This window comes from Vitis riparia, chromosome 2 (genome assembly GCF_004353265.1).
Source record: "Vitis riparia cultivar Riparia Gloire de Montpellier isolate 1030 chromosome 2, EGFV_Vit.rip_1.0, whole genome shotgun sequence".
Taxonomy (NCBI): domain Eukaryota; kingdom Viridiplantae; phylum Streptophyta; class Magnoliopsida; order Vitales; family Vitaceae; genus Vitis; species Vitis riparia.
Window position 1 is genome coordinate 1360361 of NC_048432.1, and position 15617 is coordinate 1375977.

Genomic DNA, 15617 nt, shown 5'->3' on the forward strand with positions numbered 1-15617 from the left:
AAATTTGTGACCTTGCAGGACCGGAGTACGGGGAAGACGATTGGCATAGGACGTGAGTCTCAAGGCCTCTATCACCTCACCTCGGATTCATCTCCTGCAGTTTGCATTTCCACTGATGCTCCTCTCCTCATTCACAATCGTCTGGGCCACCCTAGTCTCTCCAAGTTCCAGAAGATGGTCCCTCGTTTTTCCACTTTATCGTCGCTTCCGTGTGAGTCATGTCAGCTTGGGAAACATACTCGTGTCTCGTTCCCAAAGCGTTTGAATAATCGGACAAAGTCTCCTTTTGAGCTTGTCCACACTGATGTTTGGGGTCCTTGTCGGACTGCGTCTACTTTAGGATTTCAGTATTTTGTCACTTTCATTGATGATTATCTCGATGTACTTGGTTATTTTTAATGAAAAATCGAGCTGAGTTATTCTCTATTTTCCAGAAATTTTATGCTGAAATCCAAACCCAGTTCAATGTTTCTATTCGTGTGTTACGCAGTGACAATGCCAGGGAATATTTTTCAGCCCCATTTACTTCGTTTATGTCTCATCATGGGATTCTTCATCAGTCTTCTTGTGCTCATACTCCTCAACAAAATGGGGTAGCTGAACGCAAGAATCGACATCTTGTTGAGACAGCTCGTACTCTCCTCCTCCATAGCAATGTTCCTTTTCGTTTTTGGGGGACGCTGTTCTTACCGCTTGTTATTTGATTAATCGTATGCCCTCCTCTGTCTTACATGATCAGATTCCTCACTCCCTTCTCTTCCCTGACCAACCACTTTATTTCCTTCCTCCTCGTGTCTTTGGTTGTACTTGCTTTGTTCATATTCTCACTCCTGGACAGGACAAGCTTTCCGCCAAAGCCATGAAGTGTCTCTTCTTGGGATACTCTAGACTTCAGAAGGTTATCGTTGTTATTCCCTTGAGACTCATCGATACTTTATCTCCGCTGATGTCACCTTCTTTGAGGACTCACCATTCTTTTCCACCACTTCTGAGTCTCTTCCTGTTTCTGAAGTCTTGCCTATTCCCATTGTCTCCCCACCTGATGCTATGCCTCCTCGGCCACTTCAGGTTTATCATCGTCGCCCTCGTGTCGTTGCTCCTCTCCCTTTTGCTGAGGCACCTGCTGACTCACTTCCTATCCCTCGGCTTCACCTACCCCGGCTCTGCCTTCTCCTAATGACTTACCCATTGCTGTTCGGAAAGGTACTCGCTCTACTCGTAATCCTCATCCTATTTACAATTTTTTGAGTTATCATCGATTATCTTCACCCTATTCTGCTTTTGTTTCTGCTATATCCTCTGTTTCTCTTCCAAAGAGCACCCATGAAGCTCTTTCCCATCCAGGCTGGCGACAGGCAATGGTGGATGAAATGGCTGCTCTGCACTCTAATGGCACTTGGGATCTTGTTGTTTTACCTCGGGTAAATCTACCGTTGGTGTCGTTGGGTTTACGCAGTTAAGGTTGGTCCTGATGGTCAGGTTGATCGCCTTAAGGCCCGCTTAGTTGCTAAAGGCTATACTCAGGTTTATGGTTCTGATTATGGTGACACATTCTCTCCGGTGCCAAGATTGCTTCTGTTCGTCTGCTTCTCTCCATGGCTGCCATGTGTTCTTGGCCTCTTTATCAATTGGATATTAAAAAATGCCTTCCTTCATGGTGATCTTGCCGAGGAAGTTTATATGGAGCAACCTCCTGGTTTTTGTTGCTCAGGGGGAGTCTGGTTTAGTATGCAGGTTACGCCGTTCTCTATATGGCTTGAAACAATCTCCTCGAGCATGGTTTAGCCGTTTTAGTTCTGTTGTTCAAGAGTTTGGCATGCTTCGCAGTACAGCAGACCATTCAGTTTCTATCATCATAACTCTTTGGGGAAGTGTATTTATCTGGTTGTTTATGTGGACGACATCGTCATTACAGGCAGTGATCAGGATGGTATTCAGAAACTAAAGCAACACCTTTTTACCCACTTTCAGACCAAAGACTTGGGGAAACTCAAGTATTTCTTGGAATTGAGATAGCTCAATCAGTTCTGCTGTGGTCCTTTCCCAAAGGAAGTATGCTTTAGACATCCTGGAAGAAACTGGTATGTTAGACTGTAAACCGGTAGACACACCTATGGATCCGAATGTCAAACTTGTACAGGACAGGGGGAGCCTTTAGGAGACCCCGGGAGATATCGACGGCTCGTAGGTAAATTGAACTATCTCACCATTACTCGTCCAGACATTTCTTTTCCTGTGAGTGTTGTTAGTCAATTCCTACAGTCACCATGTGATAGCCATTGGGATGCTGTAATCCACATTCTTCGATATATCAAAAGTACACCAGGCCAAGGTGTGTTGTACGAGAACAGAGGTCATACTCAGGTTGTTGGTTACACAGATGCAGATTGGGCTGGCTCACCCACAGATAGACGTTCCACTTCAGGGTACTGTGTTTTTATTGGAGGTAATCTAATATCTTGGAAGAGTAAGAAACAAGATGTAGTGGCCAGATCTAGCGCTGAAGCGAGTATCGAGCTATGGCTTTGGCAACATTGAACTCATATGGTTGAGACATCTCTTCTAGAGTTGAGATTTGGAAAGGATGAACAGATGAAACTCATATGTGATAACCAGGCCGCATTACATATTGCATCCAATCCAGTCTTTCATGAAAGGACCAAACATATTGAAGTTGACTGTCATTTCATTAGAGAGAAGATCGCATCAGGATGTGTTGCTACAAGTTTTGTTAATTCAAATGATCAACTAGCTGACATCTTCACTAAATCTCTCAGAGGTCTAGGATTAAATATATTTGTAACAAGCTTGGTGCATATGACGTATATGCTCCAGCTTGAGGGGGAGTGTTGAATATAATGTATTTATAGTATATAACATTTCCTTGTTAATATAGGATACATGTATGGTAGTTAGGACTCCTAGCCTTGTATATATATATATTCTCAATTGTAAGTAGATCATTACATTAATGAGAATTAAGGTCTTTCTTCTTTCTCTCTCTCTCAACAAGGTTCAAAAACTAAAAACCCATTAGACCAGGCCAAAGGTTACAAAGAAAATAAAATTTACACCCTTATACCAAATGACCCTCATCTTCAAATACCTTGTTGTTTCTTTCCTTCCAAACTATCCAGAAAAGGCATTAGGGAGTAGCCCACCACACTTTTTTCCTCTACATACCCACAAAAGAACCATGCCAACCTAACAACTTCTCTCTCACTGATAAAGGAAGCACCCACGACACCCCAAACAGATAATACAACAAGGGCCAAAGACTCCTTGCCATATCACAATGTAAGAGGATGTGATCAAGAGACTGTTCCTATGAATGACACAAGTAACATTTGTTAGCCAAAGGCCACCCTCTCCTCTAAATTGGATCCAAGGTTAAAACCTTATTCCAAGCAGGGATTAAAATATCATGTATCGGAGGGTACCGATACGATAATACCCTTCGAAATATCAACAGCCGACATTTCCTCTTATTTTCATATTTATCGCCGATATTTCGAGATATTGCCAATTTTTCAGCGATTTTAATGCCACGTCACCGATATTTTGACTTTCAAAATTTTGAATTCCAAATTCCAACTCATATTTCGAGCCCTTAGAAGAGCAGCCTAGCCCGCTCCACTCCTTCACTATTGCACTGCCTTTGCTTTAAATACCGGTTTTAGATTTTATTCCTGACTGATGTGGGACTACATCTCAAGATGCAATGAAAAATAATTGGGTGTTGGTGTAGAGGCGTGGGATTGAACCGATGATCTTAGGTTCAAAATAAGCCCACTTTGCCACCAGGCTGACACTACTGCTTATAAAATATTTAATACGCATTATATATATTTAAGTTATAAACAAACATTATCTATAATATTCATAAAATAAATATCATTTATATATATAAATATATTATTATCAAATATGATAAATTATATCATATACATATTTCCTTTTTTTTTATAAAATGACTTTCAAATGTCTATTATTGCTCATTATATCATTTTTAGGGTTTTTCTCAGCATTTTTAAGAGTTTTGATCAATTTTAGGCCCACCGATATTTTATGTTAAAACATTCATCGATATATCTCTGATATATCTGATATATCCATAAAATCGAAATACTAATATATCCGTGATTACCGATATTTTCATCATTGGTTCCAAGTAGCCTCACAAGCAAAGAAGCCCACCCTCGGCAACACCCATGAGTTCCAAATTACACTTGCAGGAAAATCCCCTAGTCTTTTTGGCTCCAAAGCCTTATAGAGAGATTTGATAGTAAATTTACCATCCTTTGACTTTGTCCATCCCACCTAATCTTCCACATCCCTACACACCCTTCTTCCTTGCAAACTCTGGAAAAAACGCCCCATATCAACCTCCTAATCGTCGAGCCACCTAGAGAAACGGGGATCCTAAACCCCCCCTCCAAAATGGTTCCAAACATCCTCCAGCCAAGCCTCCTTAAACAAGGATATAGCAAATAAGGAGGGAAAAAAGATGCATAAAGGAGCATCGTCACACCACATGTCATTCCAAAATCTAACCCTCCTCCCATTCCCCACAGTAGAAGCCATGTTGCTGCCCATCACATCCCATTCTCCCTTGATGGCTTTCCACAAGCCTACCTCAAACCTTTCTCTCACTTCACTTGAACTCCACCCACCCTCTTCTTCTTGATACTTCCCACAAGGCTATCCTAAACCTCTTCTTCCCCAAACCTTGCTGGAAATTCTATTATTCATTCATTGATTATTTTCAAAAAACAAATCAACTACTATATAGAACTTTTCTAGGGACTTGTAACTCCTTGGAACTAGTCACATAGTATTAATGCAACTTGAAAATTACAAAAGCTTGGACAAACTACTAAACCATATTAAAGACTCTTGGAAAATGACAACATTAATAACTAAAAATAGTAACTTATGACCATTGACTAGACCCATAAGTTGATTTCTGAAAAGTACTTTTTAGGCTGAACCCATATTGAATTATATAAGATCCCAACTAAGCCCATTATCATCCAAAGAGTGTCAAATTAAAGTCTGCTCCTTGAAGCCCACTCATTTGTGCCTTTAGTAAACTTTTATAGGTGGCTACCACTTGTCTCCATCAACTCCCCCTGACTTAAGAAAACTCGACCTTGACGAGTTAAAGGCATGAAACCTCTCATAAAGGCATCGATTCAAGTGTTGGAATTCTCTATTTGTGATCCATGTGTAATTTGAAAGTGCCCTCCCTCTCTATTTTACAAGATACTTTTGATAACCCCTCCTCTAGTTGAAGCAATTTGGTGATCAATAATATCTTCAACTTCATCCTTTAATTGAGGAGTTGGTGGTAAGTGAGCATTTGGGCCACCATCAATTGTAAAATCTTTAGGATTAGAACATATGCTGAGATCCTCAATGTTGAAGATCTTACTAATGCCTATACTTTCTAGCAAATCAAGAACATATGGACCGAAGATAATTTTCTTTAGCAATTTATATGGACCAACATTCTTTGAGTAAAGTTTCTTATATTTATCCATATGATGTTGTTCAAGCTTTATCCTTACCATAACCATATCTACTACGCTAAAATCAACAAACCTAAACTTCACCAAAAAAAAAAAAAAAAATCTCATTACCTCATTCTTAACAAAGTCACAACAAAACTACCAAAATGTCATGGAAAAGTCATTTGGATTGAGTTTTATCCCCACTCAGGGGTGGAAAGAGCTAAGAGAACCTCTTGCTCAAAGAAGGATCCTCAAGGGATCTCGAATCTTCACTACCTAAAGAAGAGAAAGACAACCCACTAATGCTCAATCTCAAATCCCCTAACTTGATCAAAATACTATGAAAAGCACTAAGCACTCCTTCCTTTATCTCTGCTTCATCAGAAAGTCTTCTCCCCTTCACTTTAGTTGAGCCCAAAAAATACCTTCTTCTCCAAGCATGTGCCATTTTGTGAGAGAACTTGTGTTTGGAAGATATGTGGTGAGGGGATTAAACCTTTGTGTTTACAATTTTCAAGACTTTTCAAAGTCATCATGGTTAGAAACCTCTCTATTTCAGCTATATTGGTAACATCACCTCCTTTTCTTGGAATCTTATTTTCCATCGTAACCTAATTGATTTGGAGATCGAGGATCTCAAAAGACTAATGACTTCTCTTACCCACGTACAATTATCTCCATATGTTCCAAATGTGAAAGCTTGGGTACTTTCTTCTTCAAGTGTATTCTCTGTAAAATCGTTTTTCTAACCTTGTATAATTTTATTTTATTTTTTTGATAGGAAACAACAAAGAAATATATTGATAGAAATAAGAAGTACAAAAGAAGGATGAGGAATCCTCCCACAAAAGAAAACTAAACAACAAGAATACAAAAACAATAAGCTAATTGATAATTACAAAAAGCAAACTCTCTTTGCTAAACCACCCCATTAGAGCTACATACTGCTAGCCAATCTAGTTGCATCACATTAAGGGGAATGCCCTTAAAAACCATGGAGCAAAAAGCCTAAAAAGAAGCAAGGAAGTGAATGGTATCCCATAGATTCTCTAAATTCCTAGCTTTATCCTCAAATATCCTAGCATTTCTTTCCCGCCACACAACCCAAATTAAAGCAATACACGAAGTTTGCCACAAAACTATGCCTCTCTTGGATTTTCCAAAACCCTTATAATTGATGGTCATCACAAAACTCTTTGATATTTTTGTACAATTTATCAAATTCAGTTTCTTTCCATCCAACCAAATTTTTGTGGAAATGAAGAGTTCCATCTAAGATCAAGGTCTTTGCTTGGTTAGTGGCACATAAGAAAGTAAATAGCAATGACATGCTATAATTGAAAAGACTTTCAAAGCCCTTAGTCCTAATTGGTGCATTCTATGTAAGGGGAGTGGAAAGACAATTGATCGTCTCTTCTAACATTATCCAATCACTTTGGAATTATGGCACAAGCTATTCACACAAGTCTGGATGGTGCAAGTTTAGCCAAGGAGTTTTTGTGATATGATGATTATTTCTTTTGTGTTTTGGGAACCCCACTAAAGGCAAGACTCTTTGAAAGATCGTTTGTCTCACTTTGATTTGAATGGTATGGAGAGAGAGGAATACTAGGATTTTTTACGATAATTGGGAGATGTCTGAGATGATATGGGACTTGCTATATTTCTTTGTTTCTTTTTAGGCCTCTTGTACCAATGCTTTTAAAGTCATTCCCTTGAATGACATTCAGCTAAGTTAGCTTTTGATACGTACACCTTAGGGTTGGACCTACATCGTGAGGAGCCTAAATGAGCTTGAGGAGATGTAATATTTGTATAGTCTTTTCTATTCTTTTTGTACAAATCTCCTTGTAAAGCAAAGGTTTTCTGGTGTTTTGATCAGGTTTGCATTTTATGGGGAGGATTCCTCATCCTTTTCATGACCTCTTTACAATAATTAATACATCTTTTGTTTCTGATAAGAAAAAAATAGGATAAAAAAGAAGCACTTTCTTCTTGACCTTAGTTTCTTAGTCCCTTAGTTGACTTCTCTTATATATAATTGTTAAATTATCAATTTTTCTAAAAGTTTAAGCTTATAAGATTTGGGCTCACAATATATATCATACCATCTAAACTTTTAGGAAAGTTGATAGTTCAACATGGTATCAAAGTCTAGTTTTGTGGGAAGTCTTGTGTTCGAGCTAACCACCATACATTTATTTCCCAATTTAGTACCTCCACGTGTAAGCCCAGAAAAAAGAGGTTACACGACAAGGAGGGTATTAGAGGGTATGATATACATTGTGAGCCTAAATTCTACAAGCTTAATCTTTTAAAAAAATTGGTAGTTGAACAATAATGCTATCAAGTGTCTAACCAAAAAAAAAACTTTTTTATTTGATCAAAAGAAAAAAAAAAGTTTCTTAAACATGAAAAAGTAATAATGATCAGAAGTATATGATAGTAGCAAATGTACAACAATTTTTTTCTTTTTCAATAAGAAACTAAGAAATTAGAACAAATGAAAAGGAAAGAATAGTACAAGGATGAGCAAGGATCCCTATAAATAAACAAAAGCATCTAATAAAGAAAACAGAAGTATGCAACATGGACATTAAAAGGGTAAAATGACGTCTGAAGTCCTCAAGTATCAAAACTCCTCTCTCACTACTAAGAAACATGCTATATGTTACTAAAGCTCCTAACCTAAGAAGAGGAGAGTAAACCAGCAATACATCAAAAAACTCTTAACAAATAGCCCATCTCATTCAATAATGAGGTAATCCATATGATTATGTTCATATGCCATGTAATAATAATGGTAAGAATCTCTTTTCAGCACAAAAACCATAGGCTAACAATAGAAGCAATTATGAAAGTAAGGAATTACTAGGCTCCTGCCACAAGCATTCCAAAACAAATCTTGAGGTTGCTTAAAAAACTCACAAGTATATTACTCTCTTGGTTTCTAAATCACATGTCACTCCTTTCCAACCACATGGGTCAGGATCCTCTGGTCTCCATTGACGAAGGACGCCATCTGAACTAACAATTGAATTCCTAAAGCTTAAAAGCGCCTCACCTGCATGCCATTAAGCAAAATTTTACATATCATCATTTCTTAAAATAGCACACACACAAACACACAATATCCAAATAATAGTCATGTCAAATCCTCTTGCTTGATTTCCATCAGGCGAAGCAAGCAATGCCATCTGGAGCTACTTATTTTTAAAGAACAAGAAAATGAAGAATGGTTCAAAATAGAAGGAAACCATAAGACAAGTAGACGTATATCATAAGGTTGAGCACCAAAATATAAGATCTTTTAAGAAAGATTAGTTGAAAGATGACTTCTAACCAAGTTTGAAAAAATCAAATCCTTGCAATGGAAACTTCGGATTGGTAGAATAGTGACTTCCAACCAAACTTGACATAAGGTTTCAAACTTGGAAGAACCAGGCCTCATCTTGAAATATCAGGATAAGACATGGGTTCATAATCTTTTTCAATACTTCAATCTATTAATGACCAGGAAAACAAAAATGAGAAATTAAGACAAACAAAAGATGCCACCATACCATCAGGACTTAGAGCTTTGCTTTGATTCATTAGAATGTACAGCAGTAGAAGGTAAAAGGGCAACGGCACCAGACATCTGATCAGAAAGGTGCTCATTATGGTGCAGGCCAAGCACAATAGCACTATTATGAATCATCAGATACACCAAATTCGAGAATGCTCCCTTGAATATATGTTATATGGGTGACCATGTCATGCAGCAACCAAAAAAGAAAGAAACTTCCTTGCCTGGAACTGGAGAAAAAAATATAAATAAATAAATAAAACATGGTCAAAATAATAGTATCAACAATAACAACCATGATTCAAGGAACTTGACATGCAATATTATCAACCTCATGTGTATTCATGGTTTTTGATCAGTTTTAATCATCTGTCATCCAGTACAATTTGCTATGATCATAGATAGATGCATATTACAGTATACATGGCATTCAGCTTACAAGGGAAACATCTTGTAACATCAGATTCAAAGAACGATTGGAACTCTGAGATCCAGTTTTTTTTTTTTTTTTTTTTGATAGGTAAATAAGATATTGTATTAGAAAAGCTTAGAAGCGGCGAAAAGAGTACACACGAAGTATACAAGCAACGCCCAAGAAGCTAGGCAAAAAGAAAGAAGAAAACCTTTCTCCTATCTAGACAATAGCTACTCTATAAAATCAATCATGGACAAAGAATGATCCTCTAAATACACCCTACCCCAATTCACAAAAGTGTACAAAAAAGAAAGTTTTAAAGCTTGGTCGGATCATTCAATGTCATTGAACACTCTTTCATTTCTTTCCTTCTATAAGGTCCACATTAAACAAAGGGGGCCAGCCCTCCAAGCCTTTTCCTTTCTCTTACTCACAAAAGCACCATGCCAACCAATCAAATTCCTTTTGATTGAAGAGTGCAGGACCCACTGCACATCAAAAAGAGAAAAAAGCAAGCTCCATAGCATTGTAGCCTTCTTACAAAATAGGATCAAGTAGTCACTGGTTTCCTCTTCCACTTTAAACAAGGAACTCTAAGATCCAGTTCTTATGCTAAGAACACTCTATTACCCAAAATTTCTAGATTCGCTCCTAGGTCTTCTGATTCAATGACAAATCTAGTTATTCCAATTTAAAGAAAAAATTGAAATTTTTTACATCTTCAATGGCTATACAGAAATGGTAAAGGGGCAAAAAAAATATATACAGAGATGGTAAAGGAAGGAGGTTATGTCCACATAGGAACTAAGGACTTGTTTGGTAGTGGAAGTGAGAACTGCTTCTATCTTTGGAAAACAAAGGAAATGAAAATGACATTAAAAAAACAAAACATGTTTCTTAACACATTTTCAAAACTGTTAAACATTTCCTGAAAAAAGAGTGAAGAAATGCCAAAATGTTGTTTTATATTTTTAAAATAGGAGCCCTTTAATAATTAAAATCATCTATAGACTAACATTTTTTTTGTTTGCATTTTCAAAAATGAAATTATTTCTAAAAATTATAAAAATAAAAAATAAAATATTGATTTTCACAATCAAACAGGCCTTTTATACAACACTGCCACCACTTCATACCCAACAGCACATCTAGGAGAGGGCATTGAAAAAAGAGTGAAATGTGCATGCATGAATGATAAATCCGGAAACTGTTACTGCTAACACTCTCACTGAGGGCATTGAGGGCGTAAAGTGAAAGCAGATAAGAAAAGGACAGCTGTGGAAGTTAAATATTGTGTAGTCCTTTGATAGATAAGATAATGTCAATGCATCAACTGAATTGGAAGCTCTATGGTTTCGTTTATTTTTTATTTCAAAGAACCATGCTTCTTCAGAGCAACCTTTCCCTCAAACCAAAACTACACTCTCAAATCTTCTTAGGGTCTGTTTGGAATGAAAGTTCAAGGGGAAAAAAACTCATGATTAGATCAAATCCAATAGATTTCAAAACTCAACATCAATTAAACTACCCCACTAGTTTACTAAGAAAGTTATGCATGTATAAGCTAATCTTACAAGACATAACTTCCAGACACAGCCCAAGAAAACCCACAGCTTCTCAATACAAAGCTCAGTCAACTAAAACAAAGCAAGTGATAAAAGTAGTTTTCCATAAAAGTCCAATGATCAACCACCAAAATGCTCAACCAATTAAAACAGAGTGAATTGTTCAATTATTTGCATTTCTAAAGAAAATAACATAAAATAAAAGGTTAGAACCTTGAGCCACCATAGAGCTCAACAAACCCTAAATTCGACATTCAAGATATTAAAGAAAGCAGGGGAAAAAACAAGCATAGTGATCCCCAAATGGAAAAAAATTGAAAGAAGAAAGCATCCAGTATAACTTCACAATTAAAACATTAACTAAAAAGCCCAGTATTTGATAACAAATTCAAGCCACATAATGCCCAAAGCATGCCTATGCAGAAGCCTTTCCCTTCTAGAAGTAATTTCCCATCAAAAGCTCAACCAAACGAAATGAAGCTAAAAAAAATTTTCCCCTCAAAAATCCAACTCCTTGTATTTCTACACCAAAAAAGAATTGAAAGAAGAAAAAAAAAATCTTATGCAAAATAATTCCCAAATATTCCTTCGCAGGGTCATTCCTGCTGGAAGTAGGTACACAATCAAGCCTCAATAGACTAAAAATGCAAAATAATAATAATAATAATAAACAATTAACTCTGACAGTCAATTTATTTATATTTTCATACCAAATATAAAAAATAAAAACAGAACTTGGGCAATGTAAAGCTCCACAACACTAAAATTCAACCAAAAAAACAAAAAACAAAAAAAAAACAAAAAAGGCAATCTGATTCCCAAATTTAAAAAAAAAAAATTAAAATCTCTGAAAAGCCCAACCAACTAAAAGAACAAAAACAAACAAGTTTTAACAAAACTGTAGAGCTCCAGAAACACTAGGGGTCTGTTTGGAAATGTTTTCAAAAACGGTTTCCAAAAAACCAGTTTTTAATGACAATTTTTAAAAACATTTCTCAATTGTTTTAGAAACTAAATTCTGTTTAGGAATTCAAATATCAAAAACAGTTTTCTTGGCTTATTTTCCATGAAGATACTGTACACTTATATTCCCTCTTTTCAATTATTACTCAAAACAACCAAAAAACATCTCAAATTTGTTCTCAAAATAACTATTTTCAGCATAAATTTTGAAAATTTTTTATCAAAAGTTTGCTAAATGTATTTTCTAAGTTAGAAAATTGGTTTCTGTTATAAAGAAGAAAGAGGTTTTCAAGAAGAGTTAGCAACAAGAAGAAAAAAACAAGCAATGTGATCCCCAAACAAGATAAATGAAAATCCTGATATAGTAATGATGGTGATTAATAGAGCTAAAATTACTTTGGGATTTTGAAAAAACCTAGCAGAGGTAGCTTCATGATCGGACCTCAATCAAGTAAAACAAACCAAAATAAACAATTCGCACTCATAGGCGCAATTCTTTACATGTCTCGACCAAATAATAATTAGAGCTTCAATGCACTAGCAGAAATACTAAAATTCAACTCTCAAAACAAATACAGAAAATGTGATTCCCAACCAAAAGAAAAACAGATCCTCATAACATAATTCTGACTATTTATTGCGCTAAAATCACACCCAAAAAAAAAGGTAAGATTTTAAAGAATCCCAAACATTCTTATGCAGAAGCGATCCATACTAGAAGTTGCTTCCCTATCAAATCCTTTAAAATAATAGTAATTAGCCTTCAGAAGTTCAATTAATTACATTTGTACACCAAATTTATTAAAAAAAAAAAAAAAAATCAGTCACTGTACATCCCCATAAAGATGAAATTCAACATTCAGAACATAAAAAATATTTTAAAAAATAAAAAATAAAACAACAACAATAATGTCATTACTAAACAAAAGAGAATAAAAATACTGATAATTGGAAGTTTGGTGATTTATTAAATTAAAATTGCTCTAGAATTCTAAAACCCTACTAGAAGTAGCTTCCAAATCAAACCTCAACCGACCACACAAAAAAAAAAAAACCCATAAAATGATGATGATTATCCCCCAAAGATCCAATTATTTACATTTTCACACCAAATAAAATAAATAAAAATAACAATAATAAAAAATAAAAATAAAAATAAAATAAAATAACCCGAACTTCAGCCACTGAACAGCTACAGAATCACTAAAATTCAGCATTTAGAAAAAATAAATAAAAACAAAAAATAAACAATGTGCTCCCCAGAAAGAAGAAGAAAAAAAATCCTTCATACTGCAATTATGATGATTTATTGAACTTAAATTACCCCAAAAGTATCAAAATCCTACTGCAAGAAGCCTCCCAATCAAAGCCTAAATTCACCAAAAAAGTAATTGAATAAATAAATAAACAGCCCCCAATAATCCAACTATTTACCTTTCTACACCAAACAAAAATTCAAAATAAATAATAAAACATAGAACTTCAGCATAGTTCCAGAATCACTGAAATTCAACATTGAAAAGACCAATGTGAACCCCAAACAGAAAACCCCAATAAAAAAGGGAAGAAAGGTACAAATTTAGAAGTAAAATTACTCCAAAATTTGTGAAACAAAAGACGAAAAGAAGAAATGCACCAACCTGGACTGGATCTATGACGCAGCTGGAGAGAAATGGAACGGAAAAGGAAGAGAGATGCGGTCGTAAAATTCCCAAATTTGTTTATTTATTTTTATTTATTTTTTCGATTTGGGTTTTGGGTTAGATTTGATTTTGAGGACTGAGGAGAGAGAGAGAGAGTGGTGAGTGGAATAGATGCTCGAATTAAAGAGCCATCAGCTGAGGCAATGGGAATGCTGGCATTCGCACGTGGGACCGCGACCCTCCACACGTGCGGACCGACGCCCTTACCATTATATTTATTTTAAAATAAAATTAATCAGTCAAAATTTTTTAATAAAACATGTATTTAAGATTTATTATATTTTTATTCTTAAAAAATAAATTTCTACAATCTTCATTATGTATGTATTTTTTCAGGAATGACAAAATCCTTCTCTCATGCCCATTCCATGTGGGCCCCATGCCACTGATTATTAAATAAAAGTTTTTTATTTGACTTTTTGGACGCAAATCACTGAAAAGACCATAATACCCTCCAGCTGGACAACTCCTCGATATTGAAATGGTCTATCTCATCATATAAGACAAGGACAAATCCGTCTTAGTAATTTCAACGGCACCTATGGGTATTAAAATCAAATAGATGAATACCAATCAAACTGGTGGACCCCACCAGGATTCCCTGCGTCGGTTTCATTTTACTTACACCAAGTATGGGTGTGGCGAGGGACGTGATTTGGTGTCTCGTGGGACCAGTGGGTTTTAGACGGTGATGGAGGAGGTAGGTATACTGTTGTTACGTTGTGTATGATAACACTTGAGAACGGAGACCGGGTTGATATTTTTGGGTGCCACTGACTGGTCTCCATTCATTGCCAGCTCACGCGCATGTACTTTATTCCTTTTTTTTTTTTTGTGTTGTTTTCTTCTAATAATTTAATTGGAGACATTCCTCTACAAGCCTACTCACCTCATTATGGTAGACCCTACTAATTATAATTCTTATTCCCGATCCTGGAGTCCTATATTTTTTAGGACTCGGAGCTACTATCTATTAAAGAAAAATAATAATTTTATATTTTTCCCCGATATTAAAATAAGTTATTATAAAAAAAATTTAGATAATTTATACTCTAATTAAAAATAAAATTCTCAATGCTCAACACTTTAAGCTAAATAAACATTATTAATTAGTCGTGTTTAGTAAATTAATTTAATAATTTAAAGTGATTAAATAACTTAATTTAAGTTATTAAATATATTTGTTAAAACAATTTAATAGAATGATTTAAATGAAAAACAATTGAAAATAATAATTAAAAATAATCACATCTTCATTTTATCTTTTTACCTCTAATTACCTTCATGATCTTTTTTACTACTTCACGACCTCTATCGTTAATAGATTTTTTTGTCCTGGTTATAATTTATGACAATAAATATATTAATTTGATGATTTAAAATAAATTTTAAGTTAATTCATAAAACAACCTTAAAAATTAAAGTAAGAACAAGTTTTAAATCAATAACTTTAATATAATTTTAACTTAAATTAAATTTAAATTATTAAATAATAAGTATTAAATTTTACTAAAAACTCCCTTGAGTGTAAGACTTCTTTTATATCATTAACATATAGTTTAAGAAAAGTTGACCAATTTTTTAAAGGCACGTGTAAATATGTTGTTTTAAAGTTGATATCGTTTCTTACGTATAAGTACAAATCATCAATAGTTATTTTAAAATATAACTTCAATGGCTCACAACAATACTTGTGTATGATTACGTTAGTAAAAAAATGCTAATTAAATTATCTAAATTGTTGAAAGAAAAGAATAAAACAATAAAATAATAAATGTTCTTTTTTCCTTCTCCAATAGAGGAAGATACTTTTATAAGGAGATTTGGGAATCGTTTAATTTGTGGTAAATAGTATTGAATAGTACTTAAATAGTATTCAAATAGCAAAAA

The 15617-nt window shown here is 35.0% G+C and overlaps 1 protein-coding gene across 1 annotated transcript in view; it reads right to left on the minus strand.

The window, feature by feature from the left end:
* The window catches only part of LOC117928401 (LRR receptor-like serine/threonine-protein kinase FEI 1), a 53969-nt gene extending 40166 nt beyond the window's left edge, over positions 1-13803 (minus strand). Inside the window, exons 1-3 of the mRNA XM_034848293.1 lie at positions 13665-13803; positions 9077-9311; positions 8442-8577 (exon numbers count right to left, since the gene is read on the minus strand). Of these exons, the coding sequence (XP_034704184.1) occupies positions 8442-8577; positions 9077-9173 (233 nt within the window). The 5' untranslated portion in view covers positions 9174-9311; positions 13665-13803. The remainder of the gene's footprint in view (positions 1-8441; positions 8578-9076; positions 9312-13664) is intronic.
* Between the last annotated feature and the right edge of the window lie 1814 nt (positions 13804-15617).